Below are 24039 nucleotides of genomic sequence, written 5' to 3'. Positions count from 1 at the left end.
TTTGCTCTCATTCACCAAACTGGCAGCGATAACCAGCCGGCCATGCCCCCGAACCAATCCCCCAGTGGCTGCTCCTTGAAAGCGGCTCGCAAAGAACCCTCTGCGCATGTGTGAGGGCTTCTGCACATGCACAGGGAATCATTTCCCTGTGATGTACCCACACACAAAAGCAAAGTGTGCACAAAACACGCACTTCGGATGCAAACTTATAGGGAAAGTAAGTGGAACCCATGGGTTGCATCCTGTGCTTCCTTGAAGGATCTTGAATTCACTTTTAATTCTGGTTGCTTTGTTCTGTTCTAGTCTTATAAAATCCTGCACTACTTGCCGTCATTATCTTTTTCATCTCAGTTGGCAGTAAATTTTATGATATTCTGCAAATCACTGATTGTTTCAGATTATGTACATTTGGATAATTCCCTTCATGATAAAAAACAATTGTATATTGCTTTGCCAAACCTCTTTCTTCAGATAAGCACACATGACCTTGGGAGATGTATTTCTGTATTAATGAGGATTTTTCCTTTCACTTTTTATATTCAATAATCTTCATTTATGTTTTATGCATAACCTCAGGTTTTTTTAATTTCTGTTGTTATGTTGTTTTATAAACTTCACATGGTGTCTTGTTTTCAGTTTCTTACCCCTACCCCTAAAGATATATTTAACAAGCTTTTTTTCATTATCAAATTAGGCATTGTTATAGATTCAAATGTAATGACTTATCTGCCATTTATATATTAATAAAATAGATACTCAACTTTTATTCTTTTACTGAGAGGTCAATTACATCTAAATATTGCATCAGATGATCAAAGTACAGAGGAAAGTGGCAGATTCTTTTTTATCAAATCTGTAGATGATAGATAATTTACCCGCCAGGGATGTTTTAACATTGGACACAATAGCCAATCTTTCCAAAAATATATGATTTTTTAAAAAATTACTTTTGCCTATAATCATTTTATTTTATATGCAAAGTTATATACTATGCTACAAAAGGAACCTATATATTGTTTTAACGATTATGTAACTGATTGATGTCCATTAAATATTATTCTTACTATCATTTTTTTTTTGTCCTCTGATTTCATTAAGTAGATCATTACTGTAGAGTATGGAACATCCTGAAGGAGAAGGCTTTCTCATATAAGCTCTGCCGTGGTAGTACTGTATAAGGTAATGTTTTGCTTTTATTGCATTACTACGTCCTTAATACTAAGGCATTTATAAATTTCATAAATAAATAAATGTGTCACCAGCTGCCTGCTGGACAAACTGCATTATTTCTCTGTTCTGCTGGGCAGTCTGATAGTAATTTTTAGTGCTTTTGTAGGATGCAGAAAAATAAATAGCCAAGCAGTTCCTAACCTAATCTAAAACTCCCTGCTGCTATTTTAATTCCGGAAGGATTTATGGAACAACTGTCCAGAATAGGAACTCAGAAGGGAGTCATATTACTATTATAGCAGTTGCCATGCCTGATGATGATGACGATGACGATGATGATGATGATGATGATGATTATTATTATTATTATTATTATTATTATTATTTATTAGATTTGTATGACGCCCCTCTCCGCAGACTCGGGGCGGCTCACAACAATACTGTAGGCTCTATGTCAGATTCCGTCACCACCATTTTGGACTATTTCTTCACAATTTATCCAAAACTGCTAGACTGTTTCAACCAAATCATCAAGCTTAGCGGACTTGCTGAAGTACAGCACTTAGGGCAGCATAGTACAGTACAAGAGAAGGCAGAAGATCAAAAAAATAAAAAAAATCAATCTACACCTCAATTTTAAGTTTAAATAAGTTTCTATGCTAATGCACAGGTAGTCTTCGACCTATGACCATAATGCAGCCTGCCCATTTTGGCCCCCACCCCTAATGTAGTCACTAAGCAAAGCATGGGTGCCTCAGGGCTAAGGAAGGCCCTGAGACATCTAGAATAGATTGAGGTCCACCTGCCCCGACACATCCATGTCTTACCCCATACTCTGAGACATCCCATACTCCATTTTCCACCTCTTGGGATCCCCATAATCCTTGGTTCTTCTCCCCCTTCCATGGGCCCCTGCAGGTCTTTTTCCTCACTGGGTTCCGCAGGACCTTTTGCCCCCTACAAAATCCTCATAAAGTTTGGGCCTCTTCCTCACACCCATTTTAGTTGTTATAAAATAAATATCATTTCATGAGCGATTCATACATTGAAAGATAGTCATCTGTTAATCCCAAACATTTTTGTTCAGATAGATAGATTTTTGAAGAAATTATAAGGAAAAATAGTCACCTAGCATTTCATTAACTAAAGTGAGATGATTTTGGAAGGAGGGGTTAATTTACCAGATTTTCAAAAATGACAATTGAATATTTTATTGACTACATCTAATTGGAAAAATTTAGCAGAATATCAGGCTTTGTGAACCTTGCTGGAAAGTTTTATTTCCATTTAGATTATGGAAATTGTTGGGTTGACATATTGACATATAGTACAATGTGTGCTTTGTTTCCAGGATTACAAGCAGCTAGACATATTCCAGCTGTTGAAATACTATTGGATTTTTATATTTTATATTGATATTTAACTTTATGGAATAACTCTACTTTAAAATTTAGGAATAAAATGTATATTGGAAATTGTGGCTGGAATCTTTAAACTCTGTGCTTTACACCAATAATTGGGATCAGAATTTACATTGTTAAATTCTGATCCCAATTATTGGAGAATGGCCAGTGTTGTGCCTATCCACAAGAAGGGCAGTAGAGAAGAAGCTGGAAACTACAGGCCAGTTAGCTTGACATCAGTTGTAGTTAAAATGATGGAGACTCTACTCAAAAAGAGGATAAATCAGCATCTAAAAAACAATAACTTATTGGACCCAAATCAGCATGGCTTTACTGAAGGCAAATCGTGTCAGACTAATCTCATTGAGTTCTTTGACTATGTCACAAAGGTGTTGGATCAAGGTGGTGCCGTGGATATTGCCTATCTGGACTTCAGCAAAGCCTTTGATACGGTTCCACATAAAGAGCTGATAGATAAATTAGTGAAGATTGGACTTAATCCCTGGATAGTTCAGTGGATTTCAAGCTGGTTGAAGCATAGACAACAGAGAGTTATTGTTAATGGCGAGTATTCTGAGCAGAGACAGGTTACAAGCGGTGTGCCACAAGGGTCTGTTCTGGGTCCTATTCTTTTTAATATGTTTGTGAGTGACATAGGGGAAGGTTTGGTAGGGAAGGTTTGCCTATTTGCCGATGACTCTAAAGTGTGCAATAGGGTTGATATTCCTGGAGGGGTCTGTAATATGGTAAATGATTTAGCGTTACTAGATAAATGGTCAAAGCAATGGAAACTGCAGTTTAATGTTTCCAAATGTAAAATAATGCACTTGGGGAAAAGGAATCCTAAATCTGAGTATTGCATTGGCAGTTCTGTGTTAGCAAAAACTTCAGAAGAGAAGGATTTAGGGGTAGTGATTTCTGACAGTCTCAAAATGGGTGAGCAGTGTGGTCGGGCGGTAGGAAAGGCAAGTAGGATGCTTGGCTGCATAGCTAGAGGTATAACAAGCAGGAAGAGGGAGATTGTGATCCCCTTATATAGAGCGCTGGTGAGACCACATTTGGAGTACTGTGTTCAGTTCTGGAGACCTCACCTACAAAAAGATATTGACAAAATTGAACGGGTCCAAAGACGGGCTACAAGAATGGTGGAAGGTCTGAAGTATAAAACGTATCAGGAAAGACTTAATGAACTCAATCTGTATAGTCTGGAAGACAGAAGGAAAAGGGGGGACATGATCGAAACATTTAAATATGTTAAAGGGTTAAATAGGGTTCAGGAGGGAAGTGTTTTTAACAGGAAAGTGAACACAAGAACAAGGGGACACAATCTGAAGTTAGTTGGGGGAAAGAGCAAAGGCAACATGAGAAAGTATTATTTTACTGAAAGAGTAGTAGATCCTTGGAACAAACTTCCAGCAGACGTGGTTGGTAAATCCACAGTAACCGAATTTAAACATGCCTGGGATAAACATATATCCATTGTAAGATAAAATACAGGAAATAGTAAAAGGGCAGACTAGATGGACCATGGGGTCTTTTTCTGCCGTCAGTCTTCTATGTTTCTATGAATAATGTGGCCATAAATTACAATGACTACCAATGCTAATCCCAGAAAACTCCACTGTTATGCGAGGAGCTCCTTGTGACTTCTTGCCGGTTTCCAAGAAACAGGGTCAACGAGGAAGCCAGCAGCAAGTTGCAAGTCTTAGGTGGCTTGGTAGCAGGCCAGGCCAGAAAAGTGTGCTGATGGCCAAGCAGGGGTGACCGGTTTCATGGAGAGGTTTTACCACAGACCGGAGGGTGCATGATTTCACATGCTTCCTGCATCTTGCAGATGGACTTTGTTTGTTTGCGTGACCCAGTTGCTGGCATAACTGGAGATTGGGGAGCCCTGATCCAATTGGGGTCTTACATGGCTAAATGGTCTCACTTCATTTAACCATTATATTAAGGTTAAATCAGCATGCAGATGATATCCAACAAAGGAACTCAAGCCTAGGCCAACCAAATGTTGCTGCTAAGGTCACGTCCCATTTCCTGGAGATTGTGTGGACTTGGATAGGAAAACATAGGCTCGGTCCCCATAAAAGTAAGTGGCTGAGGAAAGTTTAACTGAAGAAATACCAAATGTCCTCAGAAAAGCAGCCACACAAATCACTGAGAAACCCATTATTGTAATTCTGTTTATGGTAAAACCAGTGTGACACAATATTCCTTGTACAGTATTTGGGGTTTTTTTCTCTGATATTTATATTGGGATTTGTGATCTATAATGATCGAATAGCATCTCCCTTACAAGACCAACTCAGCTATACTATTTTTTAAATTTTTACTAAAATAATAAAATATGGTCTAATTTTAATCTTTGAGTGGTTATTATTATTAGAAAATTTGAAATGTCATAATTATATTTATTACACTGTGTAGAACTTATCTATCTTCTTAAGTTTAAAAATATTCTTTAAGAGCTGTCCACAGAGACTAACAAAGAGTCAATTTCAGCCAGTTCTCTAGCTTCCAATTATTTTATGTCAAGCTGCTTTCAGTGTACCACAGAGAACCCCCTAATGGCCAATTAAATCAGCATGAAAACTTCTTTGCCTCAATGAGATAGTATGCAATTGACAAGTTGATCTCTAACAACCAGACTCTACCTTTAAAATATTTTTTGAGCAATCTTCTCCAATATGGTGCCTTACAGTTATTTTAAATTACATTCCCAGAACTGAGAGGTCTTGGAGTTCTGGAAATTACTGCTGACTACATGACTATCAAATTAGATAAAATTATGTTACTGTATCAAAACACTTTTTTTTGTTTCCAAATGGAATAGAAAGTTTTATTCTACTTAGTGTCAAACTTCTTGATCTGAAAAAGTGGTCATGTGAGCCTATTATTTTTTAGATTGATCCATTTCATAGGTTCCATTGTAAGAATAAAATAATATCACTGGAATGAATAGTAAGATTACTATTTTCCCAAATAGTAAGATTACTATTTTTCCCATTGCTATCATTCTGAAATAGTTACCAATAAAAAATATTGAGCTTTTTTTAAGATAGCATTTTTGCCACACTTTTCTTTGTTCAGTTTCATTTCTCCTTCAAACATTTATCACTGCCTTCCCTAAAAGTATAAGTGCTGCCGGACTGCAAAGAAACTCCTCATATTCTTTTTGAAATGATGAAGAATCCCTGAAGAGCATATTGTGGAAGGTAAATTGGCTTTGTTCTGCTTTAACTTGGTTTGGAACTTACATATGAACAATTAGTAAACTGATTCCAAAATCAATCTCTCATTATGTTTTTGCAGTTAAAATTACACTTTTCCATTTCATTCTGGTAAAAATATAGCCGATTTCTATGGATGCTTGTAAGTCATTTTTTCTTTCCTACACCATATTTTGCATTATATCTTCTTCCTTAGAACTTCCAAAACCTAACCCCCAAATCCACTCCACCACTCAGAGAAGAGCATTTACTCTTAATGCTCTATCAACAATAGTTGTGACAAATTTGTTCCTTTCCACATTGAGTGTGCTTCCTAATGGAAAGCACAGTTGAATGAACAGTACACAATTTCTTCATTTGTCCATTGTATCGCATGTGGTTCTCTGAATTAATATAACCTTAACTTATTCAATCTCTTTAAGGAAATACTGAAAGATGTAGAGATACCCGTTTAAATAATATTTTCCAAGAGACTGGTTCATTTAGTATTTTAAGGTGGCTTTTTTTTTAGAACAGTGTTACTATTTTTAAGTTCAAAGAGAGTTTTAAATGTTAAGCAAGGTTAAATATACAGTAGTTTGTATTTTCATGAAAGTTTACTGGAATCTCACATAGGTAGTCCTCTAATAACCATTTGCTTAATGATTGTTTGAACTTATAATGGACCTCCAAAAGGTTACTTAAGACCTGTTGTCAAAGTATAATATCACTTCCCATGGTCATGAGATCATATTTTGGGATTCACCAGTTGCAATGTCCCAGAGTCTGCTAATTACTATATTTTTGTCAGTTGCCATTAAAGGTTGTTTAAACAAGGAGAAGAAAGAAAATGCAACCCATAAGCAATGTCACCAGAAATCACAGTCATGTAAGCATTAACATGTAAATATTCTTTTTTAAATCAATTAAAAAAATTTTAAAATCGCAGTCATTTCAAAGTGTTTTTTTTAACTCAACATTTGTTGGCTTTTAGGCAAATCAAATGACATCTTGACAACTTTTAGGATTTAGCTGAATCTTGATGTTTTTCTTAATAATTTTCCTGCTCCTATTTTGGTCAAATATCTCAATGTTGTGCTCAAAAATAGAAAATATTTAATGCTAGAATGGAAAATGGCTGAGAATGGTTTTTCAGATTAATATGGCTTCCTTTTTTGCATTGTTTTTCATAGAAAACTCTACCTTCTACTCTTTCTGTTTCTAAGTGAGACATTTATAAAGTGAGCTTTGACCATTTTACGATCTTTCTTGCCACAGTTGTTAAGTGAATCACTGCACTTGTTAAATTGGTAACACAGAGGTTAAATGAATCTTTCCCATTGATTTTGCTTGTCAAAGTCCCAAAAGGGGGTCACATGACCCCAGAACACTGCAACCATCATAATATGAGTAATTTGCCAAATGTCTGAATTTTGATCACAAGACCACGGAGATTCGGCAATGTAGTAGTAAGTGTGAAAAATATTAATGTCACATTTTTTCAGTGCCACTGAAAATGAACTGTTGAGGTACATGCCATCAGAGATTTCATGGAGCTGGACTGCCTTAATAAATTCAATACATTCAATAAATTATTTCAATGTTTTTTGTCACTATTTATTATCCCAGTGGGAGATTTTATTTATTTATTTATTTATTGGATTTGTATGCCGCCCCTCTCCGGAGACTCTAACATACCTTTTCCAACACGAATTCAAATTCAGATTCACATATTATTTGATAATACAATTGTTTGAATATGGTACTTAGTATGAATGAAAAACCTAACACACAAAACAGAAAGATCAATTATTCAGCAGGCATGCCATTTTACTCTCTATCACCTGTGCTTTAGAGGTTTATGGAACCTGTAATTAGTAATGGCAATCAATTAAAAGTTTTTGTTAAAAATTACCCTTAGTTACAGAAAGCAGCATGCAACTGGTGGAAGAGGAAGAGAATAAAATAGCAGTGAATGAACTTCTACATTTTTGGATTTAGCATATGATGAAAATGCAGCCTTTATGTTCTAATGGATGATGAAATCTAGTGTTTAAAAAAAATGGCAGACCATGACAAAGTAGCAATGTTACTAAAAATGTATATTGTATTTCACAATGTATTGCACCATTATGGCATGTTGATTTGTAGTCAGCTCATAGCCATAACTATTTGTATTTGTAAAAGTTTTTGATAACTACCTCATCCATTCTTAAAATTAAAAAAACATGCTTTTAGAGAGAATTATGCAGTCAAGCACAAAAATATTATTTATAACAAATGCAAACTTTAAAGCTTTTCAGTTTTGAGTTAATTTGATACCTAAAAGTTAAAAATGTATGTACAGTTATATTGTATCACATCATTTAAAATTAAATTACCCACTAAAGGGCAACCTAGATCTACAGAAACGATGAGACTATTGTGAATTCTGGACTTTAAATAGTATGTAAAATTCAGCCTGTTACGCACTTCTATTTTTATGTACATTTTTTTTTATTATATTAGATAACAGCAGTAAAATGAACAGGGCAATTGTATATGATTTTTGTTTCAGTGTACAGTAAGTGCTGGCTACCTTATCGCTCCTACGTCACTCCTCAGGTTGGTTATTATTTTTATGTTTGGTCTATTTGAATTGTAAGTAATCCACTTATTAATATTTTATTTCATTTCCCCCCAAAATTCTACCCTTGTATAAAACCTTTTACTGGTAACAATCTAAAACTTCTGAAGGGGAAATGATACATTAATTCAGGGGTGTCAAAGTCACGGCCTGCAGGTTAGATGTGTCATGTGCTTGTCACACCCACCCTTAGTTTAGTGAATGGGAAATAACTTGTGATATGTCATGTGACAATAATGTGACGCCATGAGTTTGACATTCCTGCATTAGTTAATTCCAAATGTTTCTGCAATAGGATTAGTTTGTTTGAATGGGAATGATTGATTTTTAAGGAAGTTGGGTTTTAGATTGCTAGTTTTAAATTTAACTGGATTAGAATATTCTGTATTGTTTTTTATATATTGTAAGCCACTCCAAGTCCTCAGAGTGGGGTGGCATATAAATCCAATTAATAAATAATAAACAAATAAATTTAACTATATGTCTATGCTGCAATACAGTTACAGACTGTCTAAAGGTGAGAAAAGCAGGATTAATTATTTTTCAGCCCATGTTTTTCCCTGATCACATAACTATTCCTGAATTACTTTTCTTTCAGTTAGATTCCAGGTGCATATTAACTTATATAAGGTCATGAACAATAGTATCCTTACAGTGGAAAATAAAAGATTACATGATACCTTTAAATAAACCTGAAAATAAATGCTAAGCAATTCAATACCACTGCAGTGCTCAATGAGTTTAGCAACTTCAGTTATATTATCTCTGAGAGAGTTTGTGTTAAAATAAATGTTTTGCAAAAGTGAGTTTTGGGCTTTGGGGACTAGCACTCCCTGTCTAAAATTATATCCAACACAAAACCCTTTTTTTTCTGATAAAGCATCATCTGTTCTGTGTCTGTATCTCTTATTTGTATTTATATTTGTGTTTGAGTTAGAAATAATTCAAGTCAGAAACATATCCAACAATATCTTCTTCCTATTTGGGCTGAGAGCAACTGGCCTGGCCCAAAGTCATCCAGCTGCCTTTCATGGCTAAGGCAAGACGTGAACTTATCATCTTCTGCTTTTTAGCTTGGTACCTTAACCGCTAGACCAAACTTTCTAAATAATAGTGCTGTTTAATTTATGGTAATGCTTGCTTGCAGAATTGATTTCTCAATTCTTAAATTAGTAATTCAGTTCTTCAGGATGGGAAAATGATTTTTCAACATATTTTTCAACTATTCAAAATATGTGTGACAAAGCAATTTATTAAGGCAACATTCATAGATCAAAGACATGGTTTAAAAGTTTAAAACAAAGATAGACAACTTTTAGGGGGTACACAGTTTGAATTTTGAAAAGCTGAGTCAGTAGATTCAAATACTGGCTAATTCTGATGGATGTGGCCATTCACAAAACACACATTTACAAAATGACAAACTAATCTTACAAAGAAGCACAGATCCATGCAGTTCAGCATATTTGTAGTAATTCTAGCATCTGCTAGATGGACCTCTTAAGTTAGTATACAGTATTTAGCCCAATACTGGTCTTGTTTTCATATTAGAATACGGTGTTTAATATTGAACGCTAAACTAGATACTAAGGAAACATAACATAACCTATACATGGCTTTATGACTCTATCTCGGAGTCATGCAGAGAGGGGCGGCATACAAATCTAAATAAATAAAATAAATAAATAAATAAATAAAAGGCCATGATCTGAAATAAATCTTCTCCCTGTTTATCCAGCAGCTTTCTGTCAGTCTTCAAAAGAACACAAAAGTATATAAAACTTTCTTACACAACATTTCCTGATTTGGGTCAAGCAATATGACTGACAGTTTTGGAATGAGTCTAGCTCAACAGTAGTTGGAATTTTGGAAAATATTAATAAATGGGTTAAACACAGTTAAAATCAGCTCATATGAAATTGGAAAATATGATTACCTGAAGCTTTAAACAGAAGGATCCCAAAGACAGGAAAACATGAGGCAAAAAAATTGGAATTACAGTATCTCAGTTAACACATAGGTTAGGTAGCTAAAAATGTTAACTTAAAATCTTCCTTCAACAATTCTTTCAGACTTATTTTTTCAGAATTTAATTCTTCTACTTAAGCTGTGCTTTAGAACACCCTCACTATGTCCCACCACAAACTGTAAAGACAGATTCCAGTTTCATTACCCTAGCTGTATTTATTAATTTTTATCATACCTTTATTATTTTATAAATAACTCTAGGTGATGAACATACAGGTGCTTTTTCAAGAGGCAATGGGAGTTTCTGGTTTTTCTTTCAAGACGTTTCACTTCTCATCCAATGCTTCTTCTTATTTTGCTTATCATTGAAGAAGTTTCTTGGATGAGAAGTGAAATGTCTTAAAAAAAAACACAAAAGTCCAGTTGCCTCTTTAAAAAGCACCTTTGGGACAACCATGACCTGGATGACTGAGAATCTCCAAACTTTTAGTGATACATAATAGTCCTTCTTCCTCTTGTTTTCCCAATAACAACAACTCTATCAGGTAGGTTGGGCTAAGAGAGAGTGAATAATCACCAGTTCGGCTTTCATGCTTAAGGCGGAATTGAAATTTGTATACAGATGACACCAGATAAAATGAGGTTTATGATGTTTCTGGGAGAATATGGTTCAGTGCAAGTTATTTTCTGGCAAAACCAATACATTAAAAAATAAAAGCCCTCTTTAACATTCTTTAAATTCTCAAATGATGTATCAACACTATTATCTTTGTCTAATACAATACACTTCCTCTAAAAATAATTTTTCTATGCATTTATTTTCAAAAGCAGTCAAAATAAAATTCATCTTCAAAAAATGAGTAATAATAAAAGTGAAACCTGAACATTTCCATAAAATGGCCATCAGCATTTGAAACAAATGTCACCTTTGAACTCTAGTCAAAGAATAAGGGCTGTTTGGGATACTACTGATAATGTGTTTAATCCAATTTCCCTCAAAATGTGTAAAACATCTGGATTGTTTTACAAAATGTCTAAAAGAACTATTCCATTTCCTGTTATTTCCTTGTAGGTTAGTCATGTTGAACCCGCATTTCAGAGGCCGCATGTGGCCCTGGACCGCTACTAATGCAGACCTACAAGATTGTAAAAGTTTAATACTATGTGATTTATATACATTAACTATATTATATATTTTATATATAGCCCAAGATAATTCATCTTCACTCAGTGCAGCAGAAGCAAGCCAAAAGGATGAAATCTATGCTATAGATCAGTGATGGTGAACCATTTTTGGCTTGGGTGCCAAAACGGTGTGCATGCATGCAATAGCGCATGCGCATGCCCACACTCATAATGCAGTGCCCTCCTCCTGTGCATGCACACAACCCCTGTGCTGCCCCCGTGCACGCGCACAGCCATTCCCCTGCACTGCCCCCCCCCCACATGCACACAGGCTTCACTGAAGCCTCTGAGCCAACCAGAGGTTTGTTTCCAAACTTCCAGTTGGACTGTTTTTCACCGTCCCCAGGGTTAAGGAGGCTTTCCTGAAACCTGGGGAGAGCAAAGTTGGCTGAAAAGGTGGCCGAAAATCAGCTGGCCAATGTGCTAGAGCTGACATAGGGTAACACCTCACGTGCCCTCAGATATGGCTCTGCGTGTCACCCACACACACAAAAACCCAGACATACAACAAACATTTGGAGCATTTGTATCCCCTTTTTCTGTCAGAAGCTGTTATCGGATATATGTACATTATACATTGCTTTGTGAATATTACAATTGCATAGTCTTTAATTATACTATGAATAAAATTACTTCAATAACCTTTATTAAACTACTAGATATGTCCTTGTGTAATTTTATTTCATTTATCATTTCTTTCTTTTAGCCAATTATAAAATTTATTCCATATTTTGTAATAATCAGATTCCTCTCTTCCTTTCAACGTCCTTGTAAGTACAGTATATCCATTTCTGCACAATCCATGTTTTTTTAAATTATCACTCCCTCATTCAGTATCTCTTTATTTTTACATTATTGTGCATAAACAATCCTGGCTGCTGTCAAAATCTGAACGATGAGATACTGAGTTGCTTTTTTATAAACCTTATTGAAAAATACCTAACAAAAAAACTTCGGGGTTCTTTCTCAATTTCTTCTTTTATCATTTCTTTTAACCAAATAATTGCCCTACAGTATAGCAATACATCCTTGCCTCCGAGCAAATCCATGACTTGACCTTAGGATCCTGTTCCAATCGTCAGAAATACAAACCCGTTTGCCAAGCACCTGAATTTTGATCAAGTGCCCCAAGGGGATGTTGCAAACATTTTTTTTTCAACATCCTTGCAAACTTTGAATGAAGCGAACAGATTTTAAGCTGAGGACTACCTGTACATAATGTGTATTACATAGCAGAGATGGGAAGTTGGGGGTGGGATTTAGAACAGCGGGGTGGTGCAGTGGTTAGAGTGCAGTGCTGCAGGCTACTTCAGCTAACTGCTAGCTGTAGTTCAGCAGTTCATATTCCACCACCGGTTCAAGGTAGACAGAGCCTTCCGGTCTTCCGAGGTGGGTAAATTGAGGACCCAGATTGTTGGGGGGAAACTGCTGATTCTGTAAACCACTTAGAGTTATAGTATAATAAAAGCACTATGAGGCGGTATATAAGTCTAAATGCTATTGCTATTAACCCAGCACAACATACCAATTTCTCAAATGCCACCTGACAGTAGAAACCTATCAAATTAGTTTAAATGTGATGAATTAGAAGTCTAATTAATAAGATTAATTAATATTATTCATTAGACTTCTAATTCATTGCATTTAATTAATTAATTAATTAATCTTATTAATTAGACTTCTATGCCACCCGTCTTGAAACCACTCAGGGCAGCGTACAACATAATGAAAACAATGTGTATAAAGAAATCTCATTCTTATTTTAAAAAGAATTATTAATAAAATCGTATTTTGTCAGACAGATACAAGATAGTAGGCATTGGTATAAACATAAATACTGTATTAGCAAAGTGAGTACAGGTAAATTAGGCAACAGGACAGTAAGACAGGGGCAAGTAAGCACAAGTACCCCCCTCCCGCATCCATCCACCCACCTTCCCTCTTTCTGGAAAGCTAGCCGCACCTGTTGGATACCAGGAAGCCAGGCGCTCGCCCCGTCACACCGAGGCGTCCCGAAAAGGAGGAAGGCGCTCCAGGCCTGCCCCCCGCCCTCCATCCGCATCTGACCTCGCATCAGACGGGGCACCGACGACCCTACTGGGGACCGGGAAGACGAGCCTGAACTACTCCCGACGGGGAAATCTGACACACACACACACCGTGCAGGTATCACTGTGCACTGGGGAACCGCTTCACGCGCCTAAAGCTTGGTTGCCGCTTCTCTCCCTCATCCCACCCCTCGCCTCGGAAAATATCCCAGCAAACAAAACCGACCCTTCCTTCCTTCCTTCCTTCCCCCGAACGACTTTACCTCCTCATCGCCGCCGCCGCTCGACCTTCCGATTCCATTTCTGATACTGGCCATATTTCCCCGCGGGAGGGGATGGGGGGCGTTCTGAGGTGACCCCGACGGTCCTGTGAGAGAGGGGGCTCGCTTTCCCGCGCTTCCGAAACCGCCTGTCGGCTTCGTCCACCTTCGACTGTGAAGCGACTTAAAACCGCCGGCTCCTGGCAGCGTTCTGAGACGTCAAAGCGCGAGCCCTTCTCATCTGCATAGATTGGACCCTCCCCTTCCCCGACGAGCTTCGAAGCCTTTCATCTTTTTTTGTTGTTGTCGGCTCCCGGGGGATTGGGCGGTAACACCTCGCGCTTGGCTCCGCCCCCCGTCAAACAAGCGCGCGGCTGGGTCTCTGAGGGAGAAAAATAATAACTGCCGGCTCGGGGGAGTTGTTTGCGCAAGTCCTTTTGGCGCTTTCGGAGGATAGAGAAGTAGCCACGATAGGTGCCGTTTCCTTGGATCCTCTCCTTCATTGGATTTGGGGGCGGGCGGGGGGAATCTCCTCTGGGCGCTAAGCACGGCGGAGCTTGTCAATGCCTAACTACCAGCTCGTCTTCTACTTAGGACCATGTTTGAGCCAACGTTTTACTTGTTAACGAGAGTTCTGCCCAGTGAAGGGCTACAATTATTTTACTACCACACTGGGCACGGCTTATTTTGTGGGTGTGGCTTGCCGGCCATGTGACCAAGTGGGAGTGGCTTGACAATCATGTGATGGAGTGGCTTAAAGGTCACATGACTGACTTAAAGGTGGCAAACTTGATGTCACTCATGTTAAGGGTTAGGGTGCCTGGCCTTTCTTTGCCTCAAAGAGATACAATTTTCCTATTTACTATTACTGAACATCCAAAATATATTATTTAATTCTATATGTGTACATACGTATTACACACAGGCACACAAAAATATACATTATCTACTATATAAACTGTATTTATATGTAGACATGCACGCATACCTCTTCTAAAATTATACAAATTCAACCTCATTTACTGCAATAGGAAAAACATACCTAGAGTCCAAACGGGGGGAAAAGAAAAAAAATCAAAAATTTTCTACTGGTACTGCATATCTGACCAAAGTTTTTCTACCGGTACTGTGTACCTGACCGTGCCCATAGGAGCCCATCACTGCCCCACTTCTATGGTCTTAAATTGTTAAGTAAATTGTGTGATTGTTAAAGCGGATCCGCTTCCCTCATTGACTTTTGCTTCTCAGAAGCTGGCTGGGAAGGTTACAGATGGAGATCAAGATGACTCTGGGACCAGGCGGGGGTTACCATGTCTCCGGCGTGTGCACACGTCCAAGTGAGATTTTGCTTCTGCGCATATGCAGAAAGCAAAATTTCACAAGGGGATGTGCGCATGCGAGATTCTGTTGTTGTTTTTTTGCTTCCACGCATGCACAGAAGCAATATCTCCCCCGGAAGCACATGCACACCATAGACGCAGAACTGTCCGCGCAGCTCAATTTTCACTACCAATATGATGGCATCGACCATACTGGTAGGAACCTGCTACTACCTGAGACAGTAGAGCTGTCATAAATAGAGTTTGCCAGGTACACAAATAGAATAGAATTCTTTATTGGCCAAGCGTGATTGGACACACAAGGAATTTGCCTTTGGTGCATATGTTACATAAAAGAAAATATACATTTGTCAAGATCTTTGTCAAGTTCGATCACTTCACCAAGAGGGTTGTTACAATGGTTATATAGCCGTGAAAATTGGTCATTATAGGTCGCCCTCAACCTAACGATTCAGCCCAACATTTCTGTCCTTGAGGGAGACGTTTGTTAAGCACGTTTGGCCCCATTTTATGATCTTTCTTGTCACAGTTGTTCAGTGAATTGCTGCAGTTGTTAAATTAGTAGCCCTGTTGTTAAGCAAATCAGGGTTTCCAATTGCTTGTCAGAAGATTGCAAAAGGTAGATCACCTGATTGTAGGGACACGGCAATAGTCAGTAATATGAACCAGTTGCCAAACATCTGGATTTTGATCACATGACCATTGGGGATGTTGCAAAAGTGGTAACTGTGAAAAACAGTCATAAGTCACTTTTTTCAGTGCTTTGCAGTCACTAAGGAGCTGTTGTAAGTCGAGGACTACCTGGTCACTTTTTCCAGTGCCAGTGCAACTTCAAATCATCACTAAATGAATTGTCATAAATTGAGGACTACCTGAACTGCCACATTGCATCATAGAAACATAGAAGACTACAATAGGAGCAATAGCTGTTGCCAGTGTTTTTCTGAATGTACTTCAAGATGTGGATTGTCATCTGTATAATTTTATATGGCTAAAAGCCCGGATATCTAAGGCCATCATCCAAAATAATTACTGCCTAGATGGCAAGTTCCCTTTTTATGGAGTAGCTCCACCCAGGGGTGGATTCCACTTACCTTTGTACTCTTGCGAATGCACTTTCGGGCATGCTCAGAAGGGGGTTTCAATCTGAAATACAGCTGAGGAGCTTCTCAGCGGTGCTTCGAGTGAAGAAATAGAGGTCGGTATTAACCTGAGGGCAAGGAGAAGAGCTTTTTTCACAGCGGAGGACAAGGGGAAGCCATCCCAACACTGAAAAAATCACCCAAAATTCCAAAAAAAGAGATGGCAGCGCGCACAGATCAGCACGGACAGAACCAGATCTTTAATGTCATCTTCACGTCATCAGCAGGTCACTAATGGTTCAGGCGATCTGGTCCGAACCAGGAGGAACCCACCCCTGGCTCAACCCCAGGATGACCCAGATCACAGTCCCTATTGTGGTGGCCTACCAAAAGCTAATAAAAACTTGGGGACCTTTGAGGACTGATTGTAGAGCTACAGATGTATACAAGTAGTCCTTGTGGAGTGACCACGATTTGGATCACCAATTCCATTGCTATGTTCCACAGGGTGGTGGTGGGGCAGTTTGTTAAGTGTGACATCACTTGCCTACAATTTGCAATTTTACTGCTGGGTTCTCAACTGACTTTTCTTGTGGGTTGTTGGCTGTGAAATGTGCAAATAGAGATCATGTGACCACAGGAAGCTGCAAAGTTCATAATCAGCCATTGGTTGCAAAGTTCTCAAATCTCAGCCATGTGGCAGTCATAAATGTGAAGACATACATAAGATTACTTTTTCCATGCTGTGCTAACTTTAAACAGTTTGCTAAGCATGGCAATTGCAAACCAAGGACACTGCATGTATTTATCTATGTCAGTATATTATGTATGCTTGGTGACCTTTTATTAAATATTATATATTTTGTTAACAAAGATTTAAAATGTATATATAGTCTTATTGCTATTTCTGTAAATCACCCAGGTTCCCTGCAGACAGAAACAGTAGGTAAGTGAGTTAGATAAACAAGTAAACCCAAATAAATGAACTATACTGTGGCTTACTGTAATGGGAGAACACGCTTGTACCCAGTCACATTAGTTTTAAATGAAAATCATACTATTCATGTTTGAGACCAATACCATGCCTTCTGTTAATTTATTTCTATGTCTGGACTTGACTCAATATAAGAAATTATGAAAAATGTTAATTATGTTTCTGGTTTGATCTTTCCCCTGCCCTTCCCTTCTGAAAAACCTAGTACAGTATACACAGGTTGTAAAAAAAAAAGTTGTAAAAATTCCTTTTGTAAGACAACTCATGCTACAAGGACTCTTTCAATTTATGACAGCCCTATATTTGCTGATAGAAAGTGTTGTTCCATAACTATATTAGCTAATTTCAAGTTCAATATGTCTGTTGTCTCATCTACTTAGTAACATTTAATAAAAATATACAAAAAACTATGAGACTTCATAGACATCACTTAATGAAAGCAGTCAATCTTAACAGCTCTTTTAAAGGATGTTATTAGTACAGTATATGACTTCCAATTTAAAGTTCAGGTTGTAGTAGAAAACTTTTTCCAGTAAGTTCCATATATACTTTAAACTGGTATGTGTGGTTATTTACTAAAGAGGACAAAATTAAACAGCAAGAAAAATGTGCTTGTTCTATTTCACTACCTTCTGTACAGTATAAATCAAGAAGCTTTGATTAGAAAAGAGGTTTAGAGGATTAGAACAAGTTACAAACATTCCATTTTGGATTTAATATTTATTGATGGTTTAATTGTATTTCATATAAGATTTGCATTATTTCAAGAAAATGTGTATTTAAAAAAAGAACTAAATTACTCTCAAGCAAAAATTTGGACAACTATCAAGCAGCATTTAAAATTGCATTAATTTGCTGTAGATCCAGAAATGAATAGCTAGAACATATAAAGACTCCTTGTTTTAGTTATATGTTTAATTCTCTTAGTCTCTTATATGTGCAGTAATTGAAGGATATTAAAGACTTTTCATAAAGGAATGTTGCAGAGTTTTTAAGCCAGTGTATGTTAAATAGTATGGATACTCTTCCAAGGTCGGTAAAGCGAGGAACCAGATTGTTGGGGGCAATATGCTGACTCTGTAAACTGCTTAGACAGGGGCTGTAAAGCACTGTAAAGTGGCATATAAGTCTAAGTGCTATTGTTATTCAAAAAGTTAAAATAAGACATTGCATTAATTAATTTTTCTACCAGAATACTCAAGAAAATTATGGTAGCCAATTTGCAGAGGAGTAAAATTACATGTTGTACTCAGATTATTGGTCATGAAATTGTGCACATTAATTTAATTGATTTCCCCCTCTTTATCAAATTACAACAACATTTAAGCTGCCATGAAAAAGTGTTCATTAAAAAAGGTTGCGTCTCTGGTTAGATGACCTTGATCAGCATTTAGAAGGAGTGTGTCCTTCCTGGTCCTATTTGAATTACAGGCAGTGTTCAATACCATTGATACAGTTGTCTTCTGGAATACCTTTATAGGCTGGAGAATGAAGTCACTATTTTGCAGAAGTTCTCCTTCCTAAGTAAGCAAAGCCAGTTAGAGAACCTCAGGAAACAATGCTCAGATTTACAGAGGGATACTGTAACAGTGTTATTTAACATCAGCAGTGAAACTTCAGGGAGAGTTCACCTCCAGGTTGGGCAACACAAGCTTCATTAGTATGATACATCACCACCTTAGCCTGGATAGGATACAGAGACAGTGAGAACCTGGTTCATCAAACAAGCAAGAAATTACTGACCCTACCTTGGCTCAAGTTTAAGCACCTGGTGGGGTTACTCTTTCCTTAAAGGAGCAAGGCTACACAATGGGGCTCCCCTTAGAGTTATGGATCCTATTGGAGCAGTAAGTAAAATGGCCATTGAACATTTGAGGCCTAGTGGCCCAAGGGCTTCCGTTTCAATAGAAATTTAATACTGATTTGACTGAATGTATTATCCCTGGGTTTTTGTTTTGGTTTTTTTTTGGGTGTATGGTGTTTTTTGTTTGGGGATTATTATTTTTTTTTTGCAAATAGCCTTGAATCTGCAGAAGCAGTATATAAAACTAATAAATAAATTAATGCATTACCTTTTTTTGATCTGAAGACTATATTAAGAGTTTACACTGTTGCAAGCCACCAGGTGACTTCTGAATTCACATTGAAATGCAGTAGGAAAATCCTTAAATAAAGTGATTTGGAAACAATAGTTCTTTTTAGATATTATAAAATTTACACAAATACCTTTGCTCATGGATGCACCTATGTGGTCATTAAGAATCCACAACAACTTGATGGCACATAATAATACCATTGTAATTAAAGGTATAGAAAACAATTCATGTGTACAGAATATCTAGTTTTAGGTGGTAGATGGTCAGTTTTTTTTAAAAAAATGGGGAGTTTTATTATCGTCCCTATACATGAGTATGGATGCATTGCCAGCTTTTTTTTAAAAAAAAGTTCGGGTTGTTAAACATACACATGAAGCCATGAAACCTAGATGGGAAAAAGTAGTGGAAATACCATTAGAGCTACAAAGTGGATATTGATGAAGCCCCCACTTAGCAGGACATCTGAAGATGTTCATAATCCAACTGCAGGTTCACAGAGTTAATTATGCAGTATTAAGCACCCAAGCCAAGTGGACATTTGACAAAGTATCATGCTGCAACAATGAAATTTAATCCTTGAAAGAAGATTTCAAGATTTGAGATAAGTTTCTATTGTTTCTGCACATCCAGCAGAAGCTTAAAGATTAACACAGGGTGAAGAGTAAATGTTGAAATAATTACAGTCAGTTGGCAGGGCATGCTCTTCAAAACAATCAAGCAGGCATACACTTGTCCAGGCCTACCCAGAATTTCACCCTTTGAAATCTGAGGTGTCACTTACCAACTCAGGTTTTTAAAAGTATTTTCTTTTGCAGGGTCCTTGGTGCTCTCTGAGCTTACTTGTTGTCTTGCAGATGTCTCACTGTCCAAACTAGGTAACATCTTCAGTGCTAGTGATGTAGTGCTAGTTTGGGTAGTGAAACATCTGCAAAAAAAGCAAGCAAGTTGACCCTACATTGCAACTCCGAGCTACAAATATTCTCCTTTATTGATCTTCATTTTTTTTTAAATTTCTTCAACTTTCATGGCTACCTACTTGCCATCTGGATAGCCACTGGAGGGTTATAAAACAGTAAAGAAAACCACTGATATAATTAAAACCTATCACACTAGAAGCAACTCATATTCAAAACATTAAAATAGGGTTTATTTTAATGTGTTCTGCTGTTTAGTACCTCATAAATCTAGATTAATATGCAACAAAAGCAGAAAGTACAGCCAAAATCTAATCTTTAGATATAACAACAGATATTTGCAACCAAATTAGTTCCCACAACATCTTAACCTAAGGGTAATTTATCTATACTTTGCTGATGTTCTTTTCACCCATTAAACCAAAAAACGAGTCAAACAAGCTTGCTTCACTGAGTATATTAGGCTAACATGTGCTGGGCATGTAATTTGAAATGTGCTTCACACAGTTTTGGTTCTGTGTATGGTGCAAATATAGTGAGAAAAAAGTTACACATTTCAGGAGAGACACACTTAATGCAGCTGCTGCTGACTTTAGCATGACTTCTAAAGATGCTCTATGAGAAAAGGGATTGCACCCCTTAAATTCAATTTGATCTGATGTTAGACTTGAGAAAGATTTTTACTACAGGTAGTCAATGACTCTCACCCTATCATCCTTTTCCTCCCACTTAGGACTGTATGAATGTAACTTGTTGCTTGTATCCTAAATTTTTTATTAATATTGATTGCTTCTTCATTGCTTATATGACCCCTGTGACAATCATTAAGTGTTGTACAACATGATTCTTGACAAATCTATATTTTCTTTTATTACACTGAGAGCATAAGCACCAAGACAAATTCCTTGTGTGTCCAATCACACTTGGCCAATAAAATAATTCGTTTCTCTCCCAATTCTATTCTATGACTTGCAAGTACGATTGAGCCCAGAGTTTATGCTGCTAAGTGAGAAATTTGTTAAGTGAATTTTGCTCCATTTTATGGCTACCTGTAAATATAAACAAAACAATGACAGATTTTACCATGCTTTCAGGCACTTTGTGCTCTTATGAAACCCTTTATCCTCTAGCTCATATACCACTCTTACATATTACAGTATTGTATTCTTATTGGAGGGTTTTTTTCATTATTTTATTGTTCTACTCTTTTACTCCTGGTTTTTTACACTCCTTTCATTTCTTTCTTTTTGTTGTAAGCCGCCCTTAATGAGATGTAAATAAATAAATCTGCTATTTTTTCTGTTTCTCATAGGGTTGCAACAAAACATCCATGCCTATTAGTGCTATACTGCTAAGCAAAAATGTAGAAATAAACAACATTAAAAATAGTTGGTGCAAAAAAAGTTGATGCATCTCCCCTCTATTTGGAAAATCAACAATGTTTAAATTCAGCAGCTTAATGCCTGTAAACAACTAGGGATCTACTTCTGTGATCCTGCAAACTTCAAACCTAAAATTTCAGGCTTCATTTTACGTGAAGCCTCTAATGCAATAATCAGATACACAAGTTGTAACGATCTGCAGCAGTTCAACTTTTCAAAGCTACATGGCACCCAATGATCTCCTTACTCTAGAAACTACCCAGGTTGCATTCCTGGGAGCTTTGTTCTGATTTCCTGCCCCACTTTTGTTAGAGCCCGGATGAATATCTGTGGAGGCTTTTCTGAGGCTGTGCCAGTTAAAATATTAGCTAAAACAAATGCAGGAGCATGAGTCTTTAGTTTTCCTTATTGTACATTCATAGACAGATTCAATTCCCCATGGAAGAAACAAATGACAACTGTTCTGAAAGAGATTATTGTGGGTTTATCCTCCAATCTGTAGTTGTGTTGTGGTTGGACAAAGCCTGGAATGAATCGTCAATCTTGAGATATTAGAGGTATGAGATGTCTTAACATCTCATACCTCTAGAAGAGAATATTTGCAACTCAGAGTTGAACTATTGGTTCCTTAGTGCTCTCTGACCTCGATTGTATTCTTGCAGACATTTCATTGCCCAACTAGGTAACATCATCAGTGCCACAAGGGCGTGGAGTTTGCTCTATATTTAGCCACTTGCATATAAAGAGCAAACATCACTGTCTTCTAACATTGATGATGTTGCTTAGTTTGGTAGTGAAATGTCTGCAAAAAACAATCAAGTGTAGAGAGTACCAAAGACACCACATCTCATACCTCAGCTCATATGCTCACATTTTAGCATCTTCAAATATTTTTATTATATATTTGTACCCTAACATAAGAAGATACTCAGATTGCTATTGTTAAGATATTGTTCTCAAGGAGAGGTTTAATTACATCCTCTATCAAGAGCATTTGTGCATATGTCTCAGTCTGACACTGAAATTGCAACAATTGTACATGTGCTTGTTTCCCATCTACAGAGGGTGGAGTTAATTACTCCCCTAATTGCCAGTTATCTGACTAATTCTATCAGCCATCACTCTGTTTCTTATTAACTGAGGATCATAAAGTGTTTACAAAGGTGATTGAATTCTGTCCGTAGCAATTGTTGTCAGAAACCTTTGGGCTGGAATATGATGGGGAGTGCTGTTAATGGGCTTGTGTGTTAGATATATAGGCCTAGGTGTGCATTCTTTAATAAAATAAATATGATATGGATACTTTTGACTAAAACAATAGGTATCATCAGGAAATGAAATAATATGCAGTTAACTCTCAATTTTCCTTTTATCAAACTCTCAATCAGCTAAAAAAAATCCACATGAAGTAGCATACCGAATCTAGTTATCAAAAAAAAATTTTATACCTGGATAACTTAAACACAGAATTTCAAATGAGCTTCTTTTTAATTAAGAATATTAACAAGCACTCAAGCTGGTGTTTTCTGGACGTGATAGAATTGCAACAATCATATGGGTCATTTAAATGACTTTAGGTTATTATTGAGTACTAAATGTCAGTGTTCTCAATCACGTTGCTGTACCTATTGTTATTGTTATTATTTAATCTTCAATTCGATTCACAGTGTGCGACGGTAAAGATTTAACAGTTCAGGTCCTAACCAAGAACCTACCCTGTTTCCCCGATAGTAAGACACCCCCGATTGTAAGACGTATCGGAGGTTTCAGGGGGGTCAGCTAATATAAGCCATACCCCGAAAGTAAGACATATGTCTTACTTTCGGGGAAACACGGGGGTATTGCCGGGGGGGAGCCCGATGACGTCGCTTCCAAGCTCCCCGCGCGCCCCTCGCCTTTGCCTCGCCGCGGCGCCACCGCCTCTTCCCCGGCTTGGCAAAGCGAAGGACGGCGCTGGTCCGAAGCGAGCCGAGCGGGCGGCGGATTGCAGCGAAGGCGCTTGTCCCAGCAACCGAGTCCTGCCGAGGCTCGGCTGCAAGCGGCCAGTGAGGCCGACCAGCTCCGAGGCGAGCGGCCGGAGCTGCGCCCTCCTTCACCCGCCTCCTTTCCGGCAGGCAGGTGGGGCTGCCCAACTGCGCAGAGCGGCTCCTCCCCTCCAGACACACGCTTCCCCGACACGCATCTGTGGCTCCACGCGTGCACGCCGCTTGGAGCCCTGAGGTTGAACTTGGAAAAGGGCTCACGAGGCTCCTGTCCCGCGGCTGCCCTTCTGGACTCTGGGGAGATGCCTTCGGGAACGCGACCCTTTCAATTTTTTTCCAATGTAAGACATACCCCGAAAGTAAGACGTAGTGGGGCTTTG

At 37.8% G+C, this 24039-nt stretch overlaps 1 protein-coding gene across 1 annotated transcript in view; it reads right to left on the bottom strand.

Moving 5' to 3' along the window:
* Window positions 1-14196, bottom strand: part of TTC39B (tetratricopeptide repeat domain 39B) — a 70493-nt gene extending 56297 nt beyond the window's left edge. The window contains exon 1 of the mRNA XM_070742544.1: window positions 13873-14196. Within this exon, the coding sequence (XP_070598645.1) occupies window positions 13873-13926 (54 nt within the window). The 5' untranslated portion in view covers window positions 13927-14196. The remainder of the gene's footprint in view (window positions 1-13872) is intronic.
* Between the last annotated feature and the right edge of the window lie 9843 nt (window positions 14197-24039).

This window comes from Erythrolamprus reginae, chromosome 2, assembly GCF_031021105.1.
Source record: "Erythrolamprus reginae isolate rEryReg1 chromosome 2, rEryReg1.hap1, whole genome shotgun sequence".
NCBI lineage: Eukaryota > Metazoa > Chordata > Lepidosauria > Squamata > Dipsadidae > Erythrolamprus > Erythrolamprus reginae.
The sequence above is the reverse complement of the archived record's forward strand: the minus strand, read 5'-3'. Positions and strand labels throughout refer to the sequence as shown.